Raw genomic sequence first — 23,825 nt, forward strand, 5'->3', positions numbered from 1 at the left:
TGTAATTTGTAACACCACTGTATCACCAACATGTCTCAATCTATCTGTCAATTTATCTTCTTCCGGGTCAAGCCGTCGGTCAAACCGGAAGACCCATCGAACGAAGAAGGCTATGCTTTGATGGAGGTCCTCCGTGCGACCAAACATCAAAACGGCCATCAGAGCTCGTCTTGGGGACGCACGGTCGAAGATACAAACACGATCGTCTGGGTCGTAGGTAAGTTCTGTCCAGCTTTCTCTACAAGTCAAGTTCCATACCCGACCCCCAAGCTCCAATATACACCATTATATACAACCCTCTCTGCACCCTACAACCCGCCCGACATTCATACAATCATACAAACCAAGAGAGCCACCAACTAACAAACCAACAGACTGGACCGACGCCCGCTGTTCAACAGATACAGACCTGCTAGCCCCCTTCCTCGACCCCTCCAACACCCAAACTCCAGCATCAATCTACGTAACCCTAATCCCACCAGTCAGATGCACAGCAACCCTAACCATGAACCCGGTCACAGAGCTCTGCGCGCTCCCATTTGCGAGCGAGCTCTCCGTGTCAGAAACCAAACAGCTGAACACGGATCTGATTAATTTCCGCAGGGCGCTGGTCGACCAGCTGCCGCAGCAGGCTGGGCCGAAGTCGTGGGCCATGGGCCATGTTGATCGGCCCAGTAAGCTGCCACATGCAAAGAGTCCCGATGGAAAGGCTGTTGTGTATTTCCTTGCTGTTGGGTGGGATAGTGTAGATGCGCATGTTCGGGCTAAGGAGACGGAGAATTTCGCCGAGGCGATTCGGCCTATTCGGGAGAAGATGTTGCCTCCTATTCCTGGGTTGGAGATGAAACATGTTAGTTTTCAGATGGTTTAGTTGGACAGCGAGGGACGAAAGATAGGTGGACGAAAAAGCCAAAGAAGGAAAGAATGAAAAGAGAGAGGAAGGGTGGCGCTGTGGGTTGGTTAGGGGTGGTTGAGGGATGTGGGTGTATGTAATTGCGTTGCAAGGCGCGGATAGGATGTCGGTGGTAATTAGAGGCAATGGAAAGGAAAGGGCTACTTGGTTCAAGGGATAATTGTGGGAATTGTTATTAGGCAAGGCAAAAAAGAAAGGTCAAACACGCCCTGGAATAAGATACAACAAGTTCAAAGTGGAAAGGAAAAACGCCTCGAGAGATATTGAAGGCAAAGAGAGAGTTATCATAAACCACCGTGGACTTTTGGGCAGAACACCGCAATGGGATTTCTCATGGAAAGCATAGCGAGGGCTGCTATGCTTAAATACGGTGCTTCTCGCTTTCTGTGTCAGATCGTTAGTTGGGTCATGACACAATAAGAGAGATCACTGGGGGGGCGTTAGAGGGCAAACTAACCAAGTCGGGAATAAAGCATATAAAGGGCCATCTGGTTGCACTCTGCAGTGCCCGTGATGGTGACGAGACGCTCGTTGCTGCTTTCCTGAGGCTCGTTGATCTTGATCACACTGCCACTGAGGTGACGGATTTCGTTGATCTTGGCGCCACCCTTTCCAATGATGGCACCGACCATGTCGTTGGGGATGTAGATCTGTTGAGTCAGTGGCTGGCCGGGCATGGCGCCGCCCACGGGGGCGGGGGCAGTAGGAGGTCCACGGGCAGCAGGGGTTGGCTGGGGGCCGGCAACGTATGGGGCAGCGGGCTGGTGGGGTCCAGCACCACCGTAGGGGGTTTGGGGAGCAGCGCCGAAGTGCATAGGGGACTGAGCAACCGGGGCGGGGGTGGGCTGGCCGTGCAGGTAGGGAACACCGTAAGCACCGCCACCGGCGCGGTTAGGGTGAGGGTGATGACGCTTGAAAGTATCGGGGTGTCCGTATTGGCCGCCGGCGGGCTGGGGAACATAAGGCACGACCTGCATGCCACCGGGGACAGCACCGGCAGGGCCACCGCTGCGAGTGGCGTAAGCGGAAGCTGCGGGACCGCCGTAACGCTCGGAAAGCTGCTCAACCAGTGTGACGGCAACGTAGTAAGTAGCGATATGCACGGCGTCGGCAACACCGAGGATGACGAGGGAACGCTCGGTGGACAGAGGAAGACAGGCATCAGACGCGTTCAGACGGGCACCGGAGGCCTCCTGGATCTCACGGATACGGCTGCCACCCTTTCCGATGATGGAGCCGATGAGAATGTGGGGAATTAGCAAACGCAGAGGGTACGTCTTGGACTGGGCAGTGGATGGAGCCTCAAGGGGTTCATTGTTGAGAGTACGAATGATTAAACCAAATGCCTAGGGTATATACTTAGCAATCGAAAATTCCGTACTTTGCTGGACGGAGACTCACCTTAGCAGTAGCGTCTTGGGGGCCGCTGACGGTCAGGATACGCTCCACGGCACCCCGAGAGTAATCGCTGACAGTGCACTTGGCACCTGACAGACGACGGATTTGTGACACATTCTCACCTCCCTTTCCAATAACAGTGGCTGCCTCGGGACTAGAGATCACAGCCCGGATGTGAACCCAGCTTGACTCGTCCTGGGGTTGCTGATCAGCGCCGGCTCGGTCACCCTGGGAAGCTGTTGATTGGATAGGCTGGGTGTCGGCAGGGAGTCCCTTGCCGTTGGGGGCATCGGGGACGACTGTATCTCCCTGAACATCCTTGGCGGCATCGACGGCAGGAATCTGGGCGCTCGATACATCGGTCTCTGCCTCAGCTTCGTCCTTGACTACTTTGTCGAGAGCTGGGCGCTTGGCCTCGGGCTGATCATTGGGGCCAGAAGGCGACGACGGGTCCTCAAGAGGACGCTTGGTCGATTGCAGGTTGGAAGGAGAAGCGGACATTTTGGGTAGTCTGTGCTGCTGTTTTCTTCACTTACGAGTGAAAGATCGAAAAGGTGTCAAGAACGAAATCTGCTTTCTTCTTTTATGATCGACTATGTACACCAGGGGTTCCCACGAAAGGTGCTGGTGCTGGCGATCGAAAGGGGAGACTGGTGCTTTTGAAAGAAGATTGGGAGGTTGTGGAGGAAGATGGAAGTTGAGGAAGTGCCGAAGTGACGGGAGGAAGTGCGGGCTCAGGTGGTGGTGAGAGGGCTGTGCAGTCTCAACCGGGGAAGCTTCACGGGGTTGCAGAGATGCTCGAGAAGGGTATGGTAGCGAGGAAGGTGGAAATGGGGCCTGAAATGGATGCGACGGGAAATATGAAACCAGGCAAAGAAATATCAAGGGCCAGAAACCGTTGACTGCTGTACCACCGATAACGTCTGCGAATCTGAGGTCAAGGGGCTACACTGGAGTAGCTTTGGTGATGAAAGCTGACAATGACTTGAATAAGTCAAATCCAAGGGGAATTGCTGACGGGAAAATGGATGGGGAGATGGTTAAGGGGAGGTGAGGTGACGAGTGGGAAGTCGAGGGAACAGCTCGGTCACGTGAGGGCGATCATGGGGTGTGCAACATCGTGTTTCCCATTTGTTTACTCTGCGCAAGCAACCGATACATGCAAACGTTCAATTGGGGTCTCATTTAATACCGGATCATTCAATCCACAAATCTTGTAATTCACACCACCCCACCCAACAAAACATGGAGATCTCCGACCAAACCGTGCAGAAGATCGAGAGATTCGCAGAGAACCGCCAAATAGCAGAGCGCGAGTCTGCACGAGAGCCTCTGAGTGACACTGCATTACATGCCTACACAAGACGGTTGGACGCAACCCTGAAAGGTCTCCAAGAGCAAGTCAAGCGCCAAGAAAACGATCTGATCAAGGTACTTTACAAAAGCTCTACTATCGAGAATATCCTAGCTAAACATGATTCTAGCTGCGAGAGCTTAACTCCGTTGAACTCCCAGAATCGGGCACTGACACATGGGCCCGCGTTTCGCAAGCCCGACGGGCCAAGAAAGCATACGATTCAGTCCTCAAATCTGAACATGAGCTTCCAGCAACAGATTCAGTGTTGCCCTCACTTCTCGCCCTAGAAGAAACAGCCCGGCTCATCAAAGACAATAAAAGCTCCGTCCAATTGACAGCTGAACAGCTATCTGCGGACCGAGATCGCCTCCGCGTAGAAGACGCCAATCTACGCGATTCTCAAGCAATCGCCAGTGGACTCCGAGAGCGCATCCAGTTCATTCGCAATGCGCAGAGTAGGAAAAGCGACCAGACTCCATCCCAGGTTGCGCGTGAGCAGGTGATTCAGCAGAAGAAACAGAATAAGGACCTGGACCGTACGTCTGCGCGTCTGAAGGTTGGTCTGGATGAGTTCATAGATGATACTCTTGCTCCGATGCTTGCTGCTGAGGATTTGGGTGGCCCGACTGTTGGTGATGCGCTCGAGGTGTCGGATGCTACGTTGAAGGCTGGGTATACGGCACATGGCAAGCCCAAGAAGCAGAAGCAGCCAGTTGAAGAGGAGAATGGGTCGCAGCAGCGGATTGATCAGTTTATGCAACGCAGTGGGGATGATACTTCTCGGAACAAGAGGGAAGCTGCTGCGAAGGAGTTTCATCAGCTCCTTGATGATCTATTGGAAGCCAACACTTCATATATCAATTTGAAGCGCGACTCGGCATCTTCGAGGTTCCTTGTTAGGGCCAAGGTTGCCCAATTCCACCCTCGAGATGCACGACGGCTTCGATTGATTGATTTTGGTCGCTCGCTAGGAACTTGAGAGGTACAATTTAGTGACAAATGGTGTTATTAAGGTGTATATTATATCCTAGTCCTTTATGGCAGTGCCAAATATGAACACACGCATCGAGTCTATGCCATGCACCGACGTATCATAAAACATGAACACAAACACCTAGCGATGCTTTATGCGTAAACGCTCAAATAATCATGAATATCTCAAACAAGGGGGAAAAAAGAAAAAAGGAATCAAACAGGCATCATTCCAATCGTAGACTTGGGGGTCTTAGCTCTCGCATTCTTTCGCGGCCCAGACTGGCTCGTAGGACGGTCTCCTGACTTTGTTTTCGATCGCGAGCCTTTTCCCTTGGAGCTGCCAGTCGAGCCATACTTTCGTCGCGGTGCTCGTTTGCCAGGCTGGCGTTTGCGGCCTTTGGGGCCAGAAGCTGAAGCACCAGCATTGTAGTCGTCACCAAAGTCGTACCCCGGAGATGGTTGTGGGAAATAGCGGCTTGTGATATTTTCGGAGGCATTGGTAGTCGCGGTCTGAACAGGATTGTCTAGTGCGAAGCCAGTAACGTCATTCATAAATAGATCATCGTCGCTGTACTCGTCACTGCTGCTGAGATTGATGACATTGTGGTGATTGGGGTCCGGAACGACGCCGTCGGTCTCTGCCTCTTGTGTCATTTCATCATAGCGTCGCTTTGCATGTCCAACGATCTTAAGAATCCCTCGGCCATAGCGTTTCACTTTGTCCTGGTCGATGTTCGGAATTCTGGCAAGCTCATCAAGATCTATTGTGGTGTGAGCATTGGGTTTCCTATAGCCTTACATATTAATGCTCACCTCGGGGGAATGAAATTCCCATTTCACGCAACATCTCATCAGAGAACGGCTGGGAACGAAGGTTCTTCTCCACAACAAGCTAGGCAAAAAGTCAGCTTCACCACGGTGCACTGATGGGGACAGCGAGCACTCACCTTTTGGAGATATTCTTTGGCATTCACCTCAAAGCCTTCCACAACTGCACGATGCAGATGATCAAGTCTCTCCAACCGTTGATCGCAGGTGATCGGAGGACCCGACTGGTGTGTGCTCGCGCGACGGGGTTGGCTGTTAGTTCGAATTGGTTCAAATCCGTCGTCACTTTCATCATCGGCCGCAAAACGATTACCTAGGGAACCAGTGTATTGGAAGCGTTCCATGCGTCGATCTTGAGCAGCGATCACTGGCGATGAGACCATGGTGGAATGAGGAGCACCCTGGGCACCAGATTTTGATTTCTGCCCAGCAGCAGCCATCTTACTTTTAGCCTTGGCCTTGGCTGCCTTGCTGTTCGGGGAAGCGCGAACCTCCAGTTCCATTCGCCGCTTACCAGACTCATACTCGGCTGCACGGCGACCGAGAATGATATACTGAACCGCGAAGTCCTTTTTGTTGATGACGTTGTCTTCAGCCAGTGCGTCTTCGCCCAGTAACCGATAAAACAGACGTTCGGCTTCTCCCCGGTCCAGGCTCGCACCTTTCCCATACCCTGCCATTTTGCGGTGTGATGGATCCTTCGGCCTTTTGCAATCCCCGCGAAGTATGTCTGCGCAATACAGAACCGTGACTTTCGCTTTCTCTATCTGTAGGTTTCGCACGATCTTGATAGCCCATGAGGCCTGCTCTGAGAAGTCATGAACCTCAAACACTAAGTCAGACTTGCAGTTATCACATGTGTTGTTACAATCGTCACGGCGAAAGTATTCGTTGAAATATGCGAGAACTTGCACACGTCTGCAATCGCTGCGGTTCTCACAGAATTGGACCACGTTCCGCAACATCTGCTTCTGGCGTGCTTTTTGTTGATAGCTGCCATCTCCCGAGTCAATCATGCGCTTCAAGGTTGCGGTGTCCCTGTAGCCGTAGTAGAGATAACAGCCGGAACGCTTTCCATCTCGGCCGGCACGGCCAGTCTCTTGATAATATCCCTCCAGACTCTTTGGGATGCTGTGGTGCATGACGAAGCGTACATCGGGCTTGTCGATTCCCATTCCGAAGGCAATGGTAGCTACAATGATGTGTAATCGACCCGCCTGCCACTTGGCCTGCACCTCCGATTTCTCTTGCGCTGTCATTTTGGCATGGTAATGTTTGGCTTTGAGGCGATACTTCTTTTCCAGATCTTCTGCAACTTTCTCACAAGTTGCTCGAGAGAGGCAGTAAATGATCCCACACTGGTTTCGGTAGGAGCTTGTGATAGTCTCTGCCATACTGGCCAACACTTCATCATTCTTTCCTTTTGTCCGCACCTCGTAGGTTAGATTGGGACGGTTGAAACTCTGCAGGAACACTTCACATCCGGACATTCTGAGGTTATGCATGACGTCCACTTTCACATTTTCTGTGGCTGTGGCTGTGAGTGCCATGAGGGGTACTCCAGGCAGCCTGTTTCGAACTTCTCCCAGTTCTTTATAGTCAGGGCGGAAATCATGACCCCATTGACTGACACAGTGGGCCTCGTCGATGACAAGGCGCGCTAGTCTTTTTCTCCGGTGAAGCTTCTCCAGGGCATTGACCAACGTTTGGTTTTTGTTGATCATTTCGGGGGTGATGTACAACACCTCCAAATTCTCACCTTCGGTGTGGGAAAGTTGGTTTAGAATCCACGAGCGTTCTTCTCTGTCAGAGTCACCGTTCATCATGAAGGCCTTGACGTTCAACTTGCGCAGGTGTGACACCTGGTCCTCCATCAAGCTCAGCAATGGAGATACCACAATGGTCACACCCCTAGTGTGGCCGCCTGTTACAATTGAAGGCAACTGATAGCACAGAGACTTCCCTCCACCTGTGGGCATGAGAATGAAAGTGTCTTTTCCGGCAAGCGTTGCGTCTATGGCCTCTAGCTGGTTTGGTCGGAACCCACGAAGGTGAAATCGATCTTTTAGAACGGTTCTCACCTCTTGAGACCACGGATGATTCGACCAGAAGGCACTACGGCCAGGGGATTTCTTTGGAGCGGGTGCCTTCTGGGTGTTGCCGGATGTCTCTGCAAAGACCTTCCGATTCTGGCTAGTTTTATCGGGCATTGAGCTTTGTTGACCTTCATCGAAGCTCCCTGCTGCCTCTAGCATCTCATCGTCGCTGGCATTCCAGTCAAAGTCATCGAAGTCCATTGAAGTAAGCGGTGGAGATCCCATGTTTCGAGAGATGGACAGTTCGTTGAAATTGGGACGCTGTGTCTCTTGCGGTCTTTTAGGGCTCGTGATAGGCAGATGCCGGCTTGGTTGTACTTCTTGGTGGACAGTGGCTCGTGAAGAGAAGGGCGGCTCTTGTGTGGCTGTGCGGGTTTCAAACGATGATTCAGTATGATTCATAGGGGATGATTCAAGAGGGCAGTCATGCACCAGGTCAAAGATCTTGGCCTGAGGAAGCAGCTGAGAAATCTTTGTTTCGATTTGTTCCAACTCGGCCTCGACTGCTCGACTCTGCGCAAGCTCTTCCGGCATGGTTGTTGGATCTAAACCTTGGGAGATTGCGTGTATCAGATTCTCTTTCAGGCTCTGCTTGCGCGAAATGCAAGCCTTATGCGCGGCTTGATGTTTCTGGAGCTGTTCAATTATCCCAACTTGAGCAACAATATTCTTGTTCTCGGCGACAAGTTCTTGGTCTATTTGACCTTCCATAACCTGCTGGTATACAATCTCCGAGTTCTTTTGCAGGGTGGCCCTTAACTTGGAGATCGCATGCGGGAAAGAATTATATCCAAGGGACAAGACCTTTAGAAGACCTGGATCCCTCTCCTGTGAGTTAGATGGCTTTGACCATGGCGTTGAGGGGGTAGGGTCTTGTGAGGGCGTCTTTTGTTTCGTTCGAGTTGAGGGTTGTGTAGGTTGTACCGGTGCTTTGGGAGTAAGATCGGAACACGTTTTCCAGATGTCATTCTTTTTCTCATCACCCGCTGGACTGATTTCAGGGAGTATCGGGTACAATGACTCCTCGGTATCTAGCACCATATCATCAACGTGGGTATCCTCACCGACCCAGTCGTCGAAAAGGTCCTCGTCATCATCGTCCGAATCTGCAATCACCTGCTTTCGATGGCTTCGTGGGACAACCGAGGAATAATATTCGGATCGTCTCGCCGCGTTGGGGGAAAGGGTCTGGGCCGTCTGGCGTGACGTTGTGGGGTGCTCCAGAACTGTCTCCTCTCTAGCGGCTGGTGGCCGGGTGGCTTTCGCGGGACTTCGCACTTTGGTCACATGTTTCGATGGTGAAAGAAGATCGGATGTATACTCGTCGCTCTTGCGCTTCTTGCCGCGTTTTTCGCGTGGTGTGACTTCCTCCGTCCATAACCCGCGCGGCTCTCCAAACCGGATGGTCCCTGACGTTCCCGAAGACAAAATTGACTGGTCAAGCCCTCCTGTCAAATCAATAGCTTCGATGGCGTCGTGCCTAGAGGTGCCGAAATTATCTGATTGTAGCGGGGACGACTTTGGCCGAGCTGTCTTATGTGATGACGCCGGAGGTTCGCGCAAAGAGTCTACTCAGCACACAATTCCCGTCAGTATGATTGATCCCCAATAAATACCCGTGCTCGGTCACGCACCTCGAGCGCTTGGTTTCGGCGAAGACCGTTGCTTCTTTGATGGCGTATTAGCGGAGGTCGTGTCGGGGCAACTCAGCATTCGAGGCTTGCTCGCGGATTGGGGTGCAAATAGAAGTCTGGCCATTTCTTCGTCCGCGTCGTCATCCACATGTTCCGAAATATCATGGAGGGTCGTTGATTCGTCTGCGGGGAGAGCGGATTGCAATGCTTGATTGCGTTCAGGCAAGCTGACGAGAGCAGGACCTGTAGGTGATGCTTGCTTCAACAGCCATTTCAGGTGAACGGCCAAGTTATTCTTCGTCATGGGGGCGTGTTACTCTCATGACCGTTGACGATGTTTTTCGAGATCAGCAATCGCGAAACCATAGACGCGTCGGCACGTGAGCGGTCAGGCAGATTGATCTATGCCGACCAGTAGCAACGATTGATAGTTTGGAGCAATACATGTAATGATAGGAATGGATTATGGCATTGTATCTATTGACTACTATATACATGTATTGGTACTAAGCGTAAACAACCACTCGCTGCACCCAACCCCGTATAGATCGGATGGGGGGAAATTCATTGTGGGGAAAAAGGGCATAATTTCTGCCCCACGACGAAAATTCACGACGTTTGTACATTCAACCATGGGCAAAAAGGATAAGAAGTCCGCCGAGCACAAGGCGCGTGTTGCTGCCAAGCAAACAAAGAAAGGCGACAAGAAGGAAAAGAGATCGAAGGCCAAGGGCAAAGATGCAGACAGCGATGCGGAAGACGCAGATCTGGATGCCATTCTGGCGCAGTACGCCGAGGAGCAGGCCAAGTTCTTGAAGGTCACTGAAGTTGTCTCTGAGCCTCCTGTTCCCCGGTCATCTTCAACGGTGCTGGCATCGCCGTCTAACCGGAATGAGATTTTGCTTTTTGGTGGAGAATACTTCGATGGCACGCATGCCTCTTTCTTCAACAATCTTTTCGTCTATTTGATTGATCGTGGCGAGTGGAGGGAGGTGAATAGTCCCAACAGCCCTCTTCCTCGCAGTGGACATGCATGGTGTCGTGGTGGAAACACCGGAGGTATCTACATGTTCGGAGGTATGCTTATTGTGCTAAATATACGGAGAAGGCGTGGAATCTGACTGGAAACAGGAGAGTTTTCGTCCCCTAAACAGGGTACATTCTATCACTACAATGATTTCTGGCATTTGGACACTGCCACGAGAGAATGGACTCGCCTCGAGACTAAGGGCAAAGGACCCCCTGCTAGGAGTGGTCACCGCATGACCTACTTCAAGGTATGAAACGACCAGAGAGACTCAGGCTCTGAGAATCCCAAGCTAACATCCAACCAGAACTATATTATCCTGTTCGGTGGATTCCAGGATACTTCCCAACAGACCAAGTACTTGCAGGATCTCTGGATCTATGATTGCCAGCAGTATACCTGGTCCAATCCCACATTGACCACTTCCCAAAAGCCAGACCCCCGCTCATCATTCTCACTGTTACCACACGAGACCGGCGCCGTTCTCTATGGCGGCTACTCGCGTGTGAAGGCATCAGCAGGAGGGGGCGGTAAGCAAGGCAAGGGCCCCCAGAAGATGGCTCTCCGGCCCATGGTCCACCAGGATACCTGGTTCTTGAGAATCACACCACCCGCATCTGAAGCACCGGCGTCAGCAGGTCCCGCAATTAGATGGGAGCGACGAAAGAAGCCCGCTAATACGCCCAACCCGCCGCGTGTGGGTACTACCATGGCATACCACAAGGGCCGTGGCATCATGTTTGGTGGTGTGCACGACGTGGAATTGACCGAAGAGGGCATTGACAGCGAGTTTTTCGATACACTCTTTGCCTGGAACACCGACCGGAACCGTTTCTTCCCTCTGAGTTTGCGCCGTCCTCGTGCGCCTGGCAAGAAGCAGCAGGCGAACCAGGCCGTCAAGAATAAGAACAGGGGTAAGGCGGACGAAGAAGAGCTTTTGGCAAATCTCAAGGCTTTGGAGGCTAAGGTTGGAGTCCGGGGTGACGACGATGAAGATGAGGAAATGACTTCCACGCCTCAGCCTGAAGAGCCCGTGGAACCGGCCAAGCCCTCAGTTGTTCGCTTTGAGATGCCACACAGGCGGTTCAACGCCCAGTTAGCTGTACAAGATGATACGCTTTTCATCTTCGGTGGTACATTCGAAAAGGGTGACCGGGAGTTCACTTTCGATGATATGTATTCCATTGACCTGGTCAAATTGGATGGCGTCAAGGAGATCTTCTACAGGGAACCGGAGAACTGGAACTTGTTGAAGGAAGAAGACAGTGATGAAGACATGAACGATGAAGAAGACGACGATGAAATGGATGAAGACGAAGAAAAGGCCGACGAGATGTCACTTGATGCTGCTTCGCCTGCTCCAGAAGACGTGGCGGTGCCGTCCGTTACTAAGGACATGGAGCAGCTCGAGGTTGAGGAGTCAGAAGAGCCCAATGTCAATGACAGCAGACCTCTGCCTCGTCCATTCGAGAGCTTGCGCGAGTTCTTCAGCCGTACATCTGAAGATTGGCAGAATATCATGATGGAGATTGCCAAGGAGAGAGATCAGGCTAATGAGAAGACGATCAAGGAACTGCGTAAGGCGGCGTTCTCTATGGCCGAAGAAAAGTGGTGGGATAGCAGAGAAGAGATCATGGCACTGGAGGATGAGCAAGAGGCGGCAGGTATTGGAGAGGTTGTCAGCATATCTGATCGCACTGAGAACGCGGGGGGAGCTGGCCGTCGCCGTTGATTCTTCCGTAGAGATGCCATAAAGAATATATATGTTTTATGTCCAATGTTAAGATCTAAACTATACAATCATTTTTCATACAACAGGGGTCATAAGTGTGTATACAATGCCACTAATGAAGTATTGGAGAGTCTCTACAGGAAAAGCTGGAAGCGAGTATATCGTTTCATGTATTATTATATTATTTCTTCTTGGCTTTGCTTTCACTTTCCTTTTTTTTGTCATTTTTAGTCCTTTTTTGAGTGCTACAAGTAGAGTATTGGTGAGGCTCTTTCCCAAAGTAGACAATGTAGGTACCACTTCCTCTTCGACACTTACACTTATGTCTTTTTTCCCTTCTTATCTCTTAACATCAAAGCATCCATAATGTCGCTTAAGGTCTTTTATGCGCCGTTTCTTGAGACTCTTTGGGGCTTTCTATATATCTACACTGAAGTGAAAGACTTCTTCCCCCACCTCCTGTGCGTGTTGTGATTAATCGCCATACCTGATTTGTTTGTGCTGTCCCTGGCAAGCATGATCATCTAGTGCTCCGTACAAACTACTCCCGCCAGGTACATCTTCTGGTGATGCCTGCCACTTCATTTGGGAGCGTCGCCAGATCCAACCAGTACGTTGCTTTCCTGTAAGACATCCCGCCAAAAGATGATATTTGGCTACCAACGCACTGGTCTATTAGGATGTACACGCCTTCTTTTAGTTGGTGTCTATTGCACTCTTCATGGTCTCTGGTGGGAGTGCAATAGTTCAATGCTGGTTTGTTCATTCTTGAGCACACCGAAGACCGAAAGTTGTATCTACAACGAATCTATGATACAATTTTTTTCAAGCGTCTCAGCTCGTTATACATTCATGGATGTAATCAGGGTTCGCTGTACGATCTCTTGGCAGTCACACGGCTGATCCAAGTCTCAGTTGAACCCCCAACTCGATGGATGCAATAAGTTATGGCATATCTCACGCTTTTCGCATATATAACTTTCTGAGATTAATTATTCCACCTGTCAGAAACGCCTTTTTGGGTATTCAAATCCTAGAGTATATCGCTATATATATATATTCACCGATATATTTTCGTGTTGTACTTCTGCACCAGTGTAATGCATGTTTGTACGTACGTATATCCATGGATGTCCCGTCCCATACACTTCAACTTTTTCTTTACAAAATTACCAACTAATACTATTTCACTCTGTAACAATGCCCAAAAAACCTCCCGCTTGACTAACTCAGCAGGATGATTTTATTCTATATCCAATTCCCATCCAAAATAGGTTCCTAGTGCATACGGATTCCTTGAGACACACCAAAATCGCTACACAGTGGAATAGCGGCACTGCAGATAAGGTGGATGGGATATTGTACATTTGGTATCAGATTCATGAAGTCGTAAGTAGAAACAGATAGATCCAGTAGGATCATCTCAATAGTATACACAGACACAAAGCCCACATCGCGCTCCGTAAATCTCAAAAGAAAGCACCACACCTCGAATCCTCGTGCACTTTATAACAATCCAAGCTGCAAGTCCTCAAATGACAACTCTTACACCGAATCTTCCCCCAATACCCACACAAACAACAAAAATGCCGTGCCGGCCTCGCAGAAGACGGCGCCTTTGCTCGGGAAGCATTATAAGAAAGCGGCGGCTCAGATAGCAACCGCATCATAAGCCGATCAGACGGAACAGGCGGCGCATAGGAGCGTAGCAGGGGATCCTGATCGAATTCTGATTTGATGAGTTTGGGCTTGCGCGCGGGGACGTCCTCATCACCCGTCTCCGCTGTTGTTGCCACGGGCGTTGACGCGGCTGTTGTCGTGGCAGTAGATGTAGCCGTAACAGCCGCAGAAGGCCGTTTCTTGCCCGCCACGCTGGCAGGCGTGGAACTGCGCGCTTTGGCGCCCCGCGCGGCGACAGCTGTGGCGCTGGAGCTCTGCGCGACGGCTCCGCCTCCGGTCCCTAGGGCTATAGCTGCTTCTTCGTCGTCGAGGTGGTTGCGGAATGTTTTTTGGGATTGGAGGATGCGGCGGACGTTGGAGGTTGTTTTTGACCGGTTGCCGCGTGCGGCGACTTCGCGCGCTTGTCGGACTGGCACTGGAATTGAGACGTCGCGTTGGTTTTCGCGGTCTAGTTCGGCGATGTGGCGGGCTACTGCGTTCGCTTGGCGTGAGGTTATGTCGCCGCCCTTGCCGGCGTCGCGGATGCCGCGTTTCCGACCTAGGGTTGGGGCCATTGCTTGGGTTGGGTCGAAGCCCCGGGCTGGGGCATACGACCAGCCTGGAGTGGCCGTTGATGTGTCTTGGAGGAGTTCGACCCGGAACATTTTGTGTGATGTTTGGGGATGGGGAGCTGGAGAGAGTTGATGATTTCGGGGAAGTTTGTTAGAGCTGATAAGATGTTTGCATTGTTTGCAGGGTAGCTTCAAGATCGGAGTTACCTATATGTACAATATTGGGTGGCACTTCGTACTTAGGATGGAAGATCGATTGGAAAGCAAATGATATTCAGCAGAGACTAACTGAATGCAGTTTCAATAGAAAGAGTAACGACATTTCAGCGACATTTCATGTCGGGTTGACAGCCTTCAATGCACAGGAAATAAATGGACACTCCCAACACCAAGTAGAATAAGTACACGTATCACACAGGTCAGTCATTTCTTCTTGTGCAACTGGTCAACCTTGGCCTCCAGTTCGGTAATGTATGACTGGAGCTTGATGGTAGCAGACTGAAGGGCCTAAACCAGTAAACACGAGACAATTAGCAAGCGACAGGTGAAAAAAGTGGGCGGAGCATTCTCCTGAAGAAAAAGACAAGCTGTCCACATACCGAAATGTCAGCAGACAACATCTCATTGGCAATTCGGTACTCTCCTAGAATGTAATAGTACACCGACGCGCCGGCGGCAACTGATCCAGCCAGGAACCCGAAGACACTGTCGCAACATCAGTAATGAAGCTTGAGATGGCGGCATGTAGCACTACAGGAATGCGGAAATGGGATTCATCGAACATACCCTCCACGGAAAGCTCCAACAGGCTTTCTGGACGGCAGAGGCGCGGTCTGGTAGCGGGCGCGTGACGTAGAGAAGGACCGGATGCCGACGCGTCCACGCAAAGGCAGCAGGATCTTTGAGTGAACGGTCATGATGAAACTAAATTGACCATTCAAGGTGGCTTGGAAAATTGTATGGTTCGTGTCTTCCGGAGAAGTTGGGTGGTGTGGGGAGTGAGCGCTTAGAGTGACGTTGATGAATTGCGGAGAGTCCGGGCGGCCTCGGAACATGCCACTTCTATACAAAGGATATAGTTATAGCCCGCCAATGAAGAGACTTGTATTTGCTATCGCGTTACTATCCAAAATATCTATATTAGGGTACAACCTAGGTATTCTTAATTGGCCATTGTGCTCTCGTTAAAGAGATCTGCCAACAGGTCGTTCCGGCACACCCCATGATCTACACTGCCCATGCAGTACGTGCTCTCAAACACGTAGATACTCAACCGAGCAAAGAATGGTCGCAGAACTCGCTCGACGATCTCATCCTTGGCTGTTTCTCGGATCCAGTCTGAGATTAGCCATGGTCGCTTGAGCCCACTGCGAGCTAGGGGCTCATTTGTCTCGTTCGGAACGGTTGGTGAAACTGCACTGCGTGGACCAAAGCTTTGAGAAACTTCGTCGGCCAATGCAATGGGTTCCCAGCGGTCGGGAGGATAGACCGCATCGATGGTATCAGTTACAAAGAGCCATTCCAGCAGCTGGAAGTCATCCGGGGCGAGGACAAGCAGGACATCGAGCAGCTTGCAGGCCTGCAGCAGCGAGTAAGAATTGTAGAGCTCTGACTGAGGACCTTGTGGTACTGCGGAGACAGCTTCTTGAAGCTCTGTATTGATCAAAGGCCAGAACGGCGCCATGGCGGAGGCCGAAGTCTTGAGTGCCAGGGCACGGAGGAGCATGAAAATCTCCGCTCTAGTGGCGGATGAAGGCGATGAAGCGCTGGTAGCGGCAAGAAGATCCTCGAGCTTCTGAAGCAATGCCGGTAGCTCACCAACGAAATAGTCATCATTGGCGGACAGAACAAGTAGCGCGATTCGCCTCAGGTTGAGCTGTGCTTTGCGATCGGCTTCCAGTCGGGCTGCAGATGCTCCTACACCGAACATGATACCCGCTGCGCTGGGTGGAGGAAGACGGACAAGGATCTCTGATAGCCGTTCCTTGTCGGCAAGAACCCATTGGCGCAGAAGGTCCATCCAGTTATTCTTCACCAAATCCACCTGCAATCCAAAGAAACGGGGATCATGGAACGCATCGGAGATATCCTTCTTCCAGAGTTTCGCGGCAGCTGGGACCTTTGTCATTTGTTGCAAGAGAACCATAACATTACGGTTGAGGTTGTTCGGGAACAGGCGTGACCGAATGAGAGGACCGACCACGTTAGTTGAGACGCCAGTAATGGCGGTGTTGATCCGATCCGAATCACCCAGAGTCGTGATGAACGACGGCATGGAGACCGCAAGGATGCTCAGCATGTCATCAGGTCCAGTGTGGGAGACTGAGGTCCGGTCATAATCCACTGACGATCTTGCCATGGACCCAGTATCTTGATTGAGACCCAAGGGCTTGCTAGTAAAGACAGCTGTGAGAAGACGCAGCAGAACATCCTATACAATTGTTAGCGACCCTATAAATATCAATCGTATAGAAACATACCCCAAGTTCTTTTCGCATACGGCGGTCTTCACCAAAGGTTGTATTCTCCAATTTCACTCCCAAGATAGCCGCAAATTCAATCAAACGTGGAAGAATCTGTCGGTGCGGGAACGGATTGCTGAGAACGTCACGCAGGAACGTTGTGCAGTCTGTCCAAATCTCATCAAGAACATCATCGTCCAGTGAGCGAGCATAAGTGACCAAAAAGCTGGCGAGCTCCGATTCGGAAAGACTTGATGTCAACGAAGACTTCCTGCTGGGTTCCAATGCACTGGGATTCGTGCGAGTATAGATTGCATTGAAGATGGCAGGAATAGTGATCTTCGGACTTGACCCGTCAAGGGTATGAAGAAGATTAAAGATCAGCGAGGCTGTCTCGGTGTCAGACTTCGTCCACATCTCCACCAATGTTTCAAGACATTCAAGTGCCTCTGCGGTGAAAAAGTGCTCCAGAATTCGTCGCGAGCGATTCCGCATCCGCAAAGAGGTGTACTGGAATGATGCGATAGACTCAGAATCCGGAGGAGTTCCACCTCGGTCTCCTGCACCCCACGCCCAGATGGAGAAACATAAACGAACAGCGTCCTGGAAACAGAGAAGAACAGTCAGGCGGTCGTTAGCGGTATTGGGGCGACCTTGACCACCTTCTGAGTGGAATACTCCAGACACCATGTTTCCAAAGAAGCCCTGAGCTTGGTCGGGACTCTTGACTGTTGGCACGTTGGCTTCTTCCACAATGAGACGTTCATGGGCATTTGCGATACAGGTTTCAAGACCAGTGAGGAGAGCGATTGTGACGTGCTCAGAGCGGTCCTGCGGCCAGTCTTCTGTCTGCTGGAAAGACAACTGAAGCCTTCCATAGGACGCTTGAATTTCCCTGCAGAAACATTCCACGAGTATCAACAGGATTTGGAATATGGAGCCAGAGTACAGAGGCAAGACTTCGCAAAGCAATACGATCCATTTATCCACAATCTCTCGAGACTTTAGTGAGCTGATTCCTTTAAGCAGACAGTCTAAGAGCCGGCCTGGTGGCTGGGGAAGCTGGGGTAGCGAGGGTCTTCGGTCTCCCTTGTCACTGGTGAAAGACAAAATCGAAGGACTGGTCAGACGATCACGAGAGCCAGCTCGTAGATGTTTGGGCCGAGGCGGTTGTGGTGGTAAGTAGGCTTGCGCAAATCGCACCTTCAAAGCTGCAAGAAGTGCATCGATGAGTGCGCCCTGCACTGCGATGCTGCCACCCTCGGATGAAACCAGGAGGCGCTCAACTAAGAAATCGTCGATTCCAGACTCAACTAGGTCCTCAGCTCCGGGTCCAAGAAGAAGTTGCCGCATGAGTTGCAGCGCATTCTTCTGTAACCGTTCCCCTTCCAGGCTCACTTGCGTAGGGTCCATACTTTGAGTGCTAACGATTCGAAGAGAGGCATCGAATATGGCTGAGTGCAGACTTTTCGACCCTGATCCTGTGTTATCTATACACACAATATCTATCAGCGACAAGTTCATCGTTACGGGAGGTAATCTATACTGACCTTCAGATTTAGAAGTTTCTGGGCGCTTTTCATTGCCGAGCATGTGAGTAAGAATGGTGACCCATCCATTATGTGAGAGTACGGCGATGATATTTATGGCCGTTTGTAACAGGTAGTCGCACTCTTTATAGTCATCTGGGGAAATCGACTGGTTGTCCGCATTTGACTGGCTCTGGTCATCACGCTCACAAAGTTCATCCAGTTTCGAAATGATCACAAGGAAAACCCTGGTAATTTGTGTTAGGTACCGCAAAGTCATGACCTGTCAAGATGTACTTACCTGTGGATAGACTGCAGATCTTGAAGCCATAGCTGAACACTCTGGGAACTATCGCTTGACTCTTGGGAGAGAAGATCAAGTACAATGAAAAGTGGACGTTCCAGCATCGAGCATTGGTAAGAGAACAATGTCCCTCCAACCTCCAGCACTTGCTTTGGTGGCTGTTCGTGAATATTGTGATGGCTGTGGTTCCACAGCACGTAAAATCGCTCGGCTTGTTCTTCAGAAGACAAATGTCGAGACCCAGCCGTCGACACATTGATCATTAATGATGTAAGAGATGCCTCGACGAGATGATCAATCCAAGAAATGGAATGTAATAGCCATAAACAGCGGACGGCTTCCACGTGGAACTTTGGACTGAGCGGTGACAAGTACCACCAGAGTTGATTCACAAGAGGAGTGATGAGGTCGCATGCATCTTCATAACTAACATAGAAGCCGGGTGTGTGGATGAAGAACAAGCTGGTCACTGTCGAGGCAATGGTGGAGGTGACTGCAAAAGATGCCGTCGTCGGCTTGTCCTTCCCGGCACCCAATCGCTGTGACAATGCTTCGTAAAGCTTCCTATCCCGAAGCACACGTGACTTGGGAAGCTTCTTAAGCAAGGTGACAAGAATATCCAACTTTTCGTGGAGGGAAGATGTGTCATCTCGATTTCCCAGGGCTGCAATCGCCAGTTCATTGGCCTCTCGAATGATCATCTCACCCAGATGCTTCGGTGGGTACGGAAGGGGTAAGAGCTCCAAGCTGTTTTTGCTCTGCTCATAGAAGCCGCGAACGGTTTTCAAGACCTCGGTCCCGTGGCTATTAATATCGTTGCCAGTAGTCTTTTCAGAGCCTGCCTTCTTCGAGAACGCGCGATCAGTGAGCAGTCCAGTCAACGATTTCAGGACTGTGTTCAACGCGGTAGACACCGCTCGCTTGTTGGCATTTCTCTGCGTAGATGAAATCTCTCTCAACTTCACAAGAACTGACAATGCCAACAGAGGCACGTGGATTTGAACCATGTCTTCTTCACGAACATTGAAGTTTTCAAGGATGAATCGTGCGAGATCCAAGTCACGCAAGATCTGGTCAGTATGGGTATCTAGTTCAGCAGTCCGGTAGTCAACCAAGCCCAAAAGCTCGGAGAAAATCACACCACTCTCAACGCCATCAAAGAAAGCACTCGCACTGCGAAAGACCTCCTCAAAGTGATTTTTGGGAGCTTGGCCTTCAAATGCTTGAACGCTGCGTATTGTGGGCAAGAAAACCGCAGGAACGATGTATCCGCCAATTTCCCAGCGATCCATAAGCGACAAAGCTATACGGAAAGGCTTGGTCCTCTCAGATGGAGTACCTGGTGCCTGCTTGATCATGTCCAACAGACCAGTGACCAAAGGCTGCAAGCCCACTCGACTGAAGTATTGTGATTGGGTGGCTTCCTTGCCATCGACAGAGACAGAACGAGTAGTGTCTGATGAGAATTTGCGACCATCTGCTGAGGATTGATCATTTGCATCCGGTCCAAGGAACCATGCCCAAAGCCGACGGTTCAAGCTCATATCTCGCCGAGTGACCACTCCGACGGCCGCAATAACCAATGTGCGCAAGTCACTGTCTGCGATTTTGGTTTGCAGAATGGGGGAGTTCAGTGGGAGATGGGTTACGAGAAGGTCGAGGAAGTTGCGTTGAACAAGAAGCTGGTCGTCAGATAAGCCTGATGCAACACATCGAATTAAAAGCCCAGGCTCCGGTAGAATGACGGCGTCTGCCGCGGCCAGCATTTCAGCTGGAATGTGCGTTGCCTCACTCCCATCAGCGCTACTTGGCCGACGATCCGGGATGCCTAGCTTGGGAAGGTAGCGATTTAGATATGCGAGGACGCCGAGCCGTCGACTGGGGTTAGTGATAGAGGCCAGGAACAGACATTGCCAGAAGTACTGCCCAGAAGCCCCTGCTTCAGAGGTTCGTTGAGTTTCAAGATGCCCAGCGGCATCACGGAGTTTGTTCACAGTTCGTAAGGTCGGCTCAAAGTCATCGCTTGTTTCCTCTTCCAGTCCCGGAAGTAGCGCTAGAATAATTGCTTTCAATGCTGGACGAATAGCCCACGGTTCCAAGTCAACAATGTATCCCTCCACCAAGGATAGGAACAATGGGCGAACGGTAAGAGAAGCGAAAGTCAAGGTGGGCGCAAGACCGGGGAGATACAAAGGAAGATCGTGCGACAATCCCTCAAGCTGGTGGTGAAGACATCAGTAAACACACAAACGCCCATTTATCTGACCATCCATACCTTGATTAATCCAAATATGTATGTGTAAACTTCGAGGGCTTTCTGGTGGACGCCTGATGGTAGCGATGGGTTCAAGCATTGGGCCAGTCGCTTCGAGACAAGTACTTTGTGGGGGACGACTGGTTGATCGGGTGGATGGGTTTGAAGTGCCTAGTGAAGTATTATCAGCAATGCTATACAGTATATCCACTAATTGAAATATTCTCACCTTTAGCAGGCGACTGAGAAAGGAGATATAGTCGGCCCATTCTTGTAGAGCGTTGTCGAACAACGAAAGCGCTCTCTCAACGCTGGACGCATATCGGCGGTAGTGTTTGTCTTTCTTGAGGGACCCTAAATCCACCAGAATGATTAGACTTGATCTCTATTGCACACAATCGTGGTCGCTTACCTTCCTTGCCCTGTAGCCGGGAGCGCGTCAAGGAGCTCTCGGAGCTTGCGGGGGAGTTCGACCTCGGAAAGGCACTGGGATCAAGGCTCATGATGCCAATGACGGACGTAGAATCGGTGTGTAAGCTTCAGACTGACCTCCGTCATATTTAGGACATCAAAGATGACCCTGTGGGAGAGGGAGTTGACGGTTGAATGTTGCCCAGAAGCCACGCACGCGGCCACGTTCGATTGTTTTGTTCCGCCTTGGAGCTCCGACTCGCCGACGTCAGTGTCCAACGTCTCCCACGTACCCTTCAAGCTACGGATATTTGAGAATAACAATGCGCATTTAATGAACTATTGACCCGCGACGAGCGACCGCGTAAAACAGCGCATGCCCGCAGCGGGAATGAAGTCACAGCAAGACCCAAGAAGCGACGGCCACGAGCCCGCCGAGATATCCGAACAAGCCTCTATTCCCAAGACGCCAGACACCCATCATGATAAGCGCAGTCCAAGTCCAGAGGGGGAACGGCCGCCTCTACCCCCACGGCCCAATACACTGAGTCTGTTGAACGATGAAACGGCGTCTCGGGCGACTTTACAAGCGGAGGCAACAACTGCTGTCTCACGAATGGATATCGGGACACAGTCATCAGATGCTGGAAGTACCCATTCTACAATGGCTCTTCGTGGCTTGCCCCGAGGTCCAAGGGCCAAGACGAGCCTGAGCCAGTTGACAAGCTCGCGGGGCAGCGAAGCGGGAGATTCGGCCAGCATTCGCAGTTCGATTCTGAATACTGAAAATGGAGATGATGGGGCTCTCTTTACAGACTTTGTTGCTACAGCGCCTGGTGGTCAACTGCAGGATTCGACAGGTCTACTCAATTTCCCCGAATTTGCTGCCGATGATATAGATGATGATGGGATTCTGAGCGAATTCGAATCTATTGGCGAGCTGAACGAAGAAGGTGACAATGAAGGTATGATACTTCTAATAGCACCTAATCTTGTCTTGTCATGTGTCTAATTCGTCCTAGAAATTCTCCTCCAACGGTGGAAGGCGAAGCGCAAACACTACGTGATCCTGTCCGCTGCTGGCAAGCCGATTTGGACAAGACATGGTGACAGTGGACTGATATCTGGCTATGTCGGAGTTATTCAAACGATCATATCTTTCTATGAGGATGCAGATGATCATCTCCGAGGCTTCTCTGCTGGTGACACTAGGTTTGTTGTCTTGACTCGGGGCTCTTTGCACCTCGTCGCAATCAGCCGCATGATGGAAAGCGACAATCAACTTAAACTTCAGCTGGAAGCATTATATATGCAAATTCTATCTACATTGACACTGCCTTCACTCACTCATCTCTTTTCTGTTCGGCCATCTACCGATTTGAAACGGCCTCTGCAAGGCTCGGAGTCTCTTCTCTCATCTTTAGCGGACAGTTTCACACGAGGATCTCCATCTACATTACTATCTGCTTTGGAATGTCTCAAGATCCGCAAGCAACATCGCCAAACGATCAGCAATGCGCTTCTAAAAACAAAAGCCAGCAGTCTTTTGTATGGCTTAGTGGTGGCTGGCGGACGACTTGTTAGTGTTGTCCGTCCAAAGAAGCACTCCTTACATCCAGGCGATCTGCAATTATTATTTAACATGGTTTTTGAAGCCGATGGTGTCAAGGCCGGAGGCGGAGAGAGCTGGATTCCCGTCTGCCTGCCTGGCTTCAACAGCAGCGGTTATCTCTATATGTATGTCAGCTTCCTTGACATTCGCGACGATATCGAAAACAGCGCAGAAATCACCAAGGACGAGTCTGTTGCCATTGTCCTTATCAGTCCAGACAAAGAAGCTTTCTTTGAAATGCAAGGAATGCGTGATGCCCTTGTTGAGGTAAGTAAAACTTCGATATGCTTCGAATCTTGTGTTCGGTGCTAATGGTGTGGTAGCAAATGGGGAAGAACGGCAGTCTAAAGGAGATCAAGACAGCAATTGGCAATGGCCGGCCCGCTACTACTGATATAGTTCCTGGAACTGTCCTCCATCACTTCCTATACAAGTCTCGTGCCAACGTACAATTTACCATGTCATCCTACTCGCCTGAATTCTCATCATTGACTCGGCGGCGAAGGTCAGTCAAACTTATTGATAACACAAATAATATGAGACCACTCTGCTCTAACTCTGACCATAGACTGATGTCGATGTACAACAACCTACACTCGAGCATCCATGCCAAAAACACCCACGTCAAAGTTCACCACTGCGTTTCACGATCTGTCAGCTCTTTTGGCTGGGTGACCCCCGTCTTTGAACTCTATTGTATTGCCGAACCGAATACGAACCGAAATGCACTTGCTCAAAGTGCCAGCAAAGTTGCTCAGTGGGTTCAACGTGAGGAAGAGAGGCTATTCATCATCGGTGGTGCGGTATGTATATCCCCTTATAGCTCTCAATCTAATATCGACAAGGCTGACAATGATAACCAGGTTTTCTGAAAATGCATAATGCATCGAAGTCTTGCTAAGTCAGATCAATCTTCTCTGTACATATCTCTATAGTTATTATACCCAATCCGGCGCTGTCCATCATTCGGCGTCTTACTACTTGCAGTAAGGATTACCTTTTCTATTATTACTAGGCTGTATATGGGGCTGTTTCGATAAACATGATTGTATTCATTCGTTG

General features: G+C 50.6%; 9 protein-coding genes across 9 annotated transcripts; 4 read left to right on the forward strand and 5 right to left on the reverse strand.

The window, feature by feature from the left end:
• Nucleotides 1–30: 30 nt before the first annotated feature.
• N7446_007173 (uncharacterized protein) lies at nt 31–871 on the forward strand (the record flags this gene model as incomplete). Its single annotated transcript, XM_058515919.1, has 2 exons — nt 31–217; nt 375–871. 2 exons carry the CDS (start codon nt 31–33, stop codon nt 869–871), a joined length of 684 nt encoding a protein of 227 aa, XP_058373097.1.
• Nucleotides 872–1,274: 403 nt separating this feature from the next.
• Nucleotides 1,275–2,812, reverse strand: N7446_007174 (telomere maintenance protein PBP2; the record flags this gene model as incomplete). Its single annotated transcript, XM_058515920.1, has 3 exons — nt 1,275–1,297; nt 1,371–2,259; nt 2,315–2,812. The coding sequence occupies 3 exons, from the start codon at nt 2,810–2,812 to the stop codon at nt 1,275–1,277; spliced, it is 1,410 nt and encodes a 469-aa protein (XP_058373098.1).
• Nucleotides 2,813–3,556: 744 nt separating this feature from the next.
• On the forward strand, nt 3,557–4,647 carry N7446_007175 (uncharacterized protein; the record flags this gene model as incomplete). The annotated part of the gene is made up of 2 exons (XM_058515921.1): nt 3,557–3,742; nt 3,796–4,647. The coding sequence occupies 2 exons, from the start codon at nt 3,557–3,559 to the stop codon at nt 4,645–4,647; spliced, it is 1,038 nt and encodes a 345-aa protein (XP_058373099.1).
• A 209-nt stretch (nt 4,648–4,856) lies between these two features.
• N7446_007176 (uncharacterized protein) lies at nt 4,857–9,505 on the reverse strand (the record flags this gene model as incomplete). The annotated part of the gene is made up of 4 exons (XM_058515922.1): nt 4,857–5,404; nt 5,457–5,535; nt 5,591–9,135; nt 9,202–9,505. 4 exons carry the CDS (start codon nt 9,503–9,505, stop codon nt 4,857–4,859), a joined length of 4,476 nt encoding a protein of 1,491 aa, XP_058373100.1.
• A 328-nt stretch (nt 9,506–9,833) lies between these two features.
• Nucleotides 9,834–11,960, forward strand: N7446_007177 (putative Kelch repeats protein; the record flags this gene model as incomplete). Its single annotated transcript, XM_058515923.1, has 3 exons — nt 9,834–10,278; nt 10,333–10,478; nt 10,536–11,960. The coding sequence occupies 3 exons, from the start codon at nt 9,834–9,836 to the stop codon at nt 11,958–11,960; spliced, it is 2,016 nt and encodes a 671-aa protein (XP_058373101.1).
• A 1,469-nt stretch (nt 11,961–13,429) lies between these two features.
• N7446_007178 (putative HIT finger domain protein) lies at nt 13,430–14,284 on the reverse strand (the record flags this gene model as incomplete). The annotated part of the gene is made up of 1 exon (XM_058515924.1): nt 13,430–14,284. The coding sequence occupies one exon, from the start codon at nt 14,282–14,284 to the stop codon at nt 13,430–13,432; it is 855 nt and encodes a 284-aa protein (XP_058373102.1).
• A 330-nt stretch (nt 14,285–14,614) lies between these two features.
• On the reverse strand, nt 14,615–15,108 carry N7446_007179 (uncharacterized protein; the record flags this gene model as incomplete). Its single annotated transcript, XM_058515925.1, has 3 exons — nt 14,615–14,698; nt 14,791–14,896; nt 14,978–15,108. The coding sequence occupies 3 exons, from the start codon at nt 15,106–15,108 to the stop codon at nt 14,615–14,617; spliced, it is 321 nt and encodes a 106-aa protein (XP_058373103.1).
• A 245-nt stretch (nt 15,109–15,353) lies between these two features.
• On the reverse strand, nt 15,354–21,243 carry N7446_007180 (dopey family protein; the record flags this gene model as incomplete). The annotated part of the gene is made up of 7 exons (XM_058515926.1): nt 15,354–16,622; nt 16,672–18,143; nt 18,204–18,430; nt 18,484–20,705; nt 20,762–20,911; nt 20,970–21,094; nt 21,153–21,243. The coding sequence occupies 7 exons, from the start codon at nt 21,241–21,243 to the stop codon at nt 15,354–15,356; spliced, it is 5,556 nt and encodes a 1,851-aa protein (XP_058373104.1).
• A 170-nt stretch (nt 21,244–21,413) lies between these two features.
• N7446_007181 (guanine nucleotide exchange factor MON1) lies at nt 21,414–23,785 on the forward strand. The gene is made up of 5 exons (XM_058515927.1): nt 21,414–22,116; nt 22,174–23,030; nt 23,087–23,268; nt 23,332–23,566; nt 23,627–23,785. The coding sequence occupies exons 1-5, from the start codon at nt 21,528–21,530 to the stop codon at nt 23,633–23,635; spliced, it is 1,872 nt and encodes a 623-aa protein (XP_058373105.1). The 5' UTR covers nt 21,414–21,527; the 3' UTR covers nt 23,636–23,785.
• Nucleotides 23,786–23,825: the final 40 nt, after the last annotated feature.

The sequence above is a fragment of the Penicillium canescens genome (genome assembly GCF_028828765.1).
Source record: "Penicillium canescens strain IBT 15451 chromosome Unknown utg000004l_segment0_segment0, whole genome shotgun sequence".
Classification (NCBI taxonomy): domain Eukaryota; kingdom Fungi; phylum Ascomycota; class Eurotiomycetes; order Eurotiales; family Aspergillaceae; genus Penicillium; species Penicillium canescens.

What these genes read in the sequence shown, in the direction of transcription:
- N7446_007181 (XM_058515927.1), top strand. Translation starts at nt 21,528, where the DNA reads ATGCCCGCAGCGGGAATGAAGTCACAGCAAGACCCAAGAAGCGACGGC. An exon ending in CGAAGAAGGTGACAATGAAG is followed by an intron (nt 22,117 to 22,173) that starts GTATGATACTTC and finishes AATTCGTCCTAG; the next exon opens with AAATTCTCCTCCAACGGTGG. An exon ending in TGCGTGATGCCCTTGTTGAG is followed by an intron (nt 23,031 to 23,086) that starts GTAAGTAAAACT and finishes ATGGTGTGGTAG; the next exon opens with CAAATGGGGAAGAACGGCAG.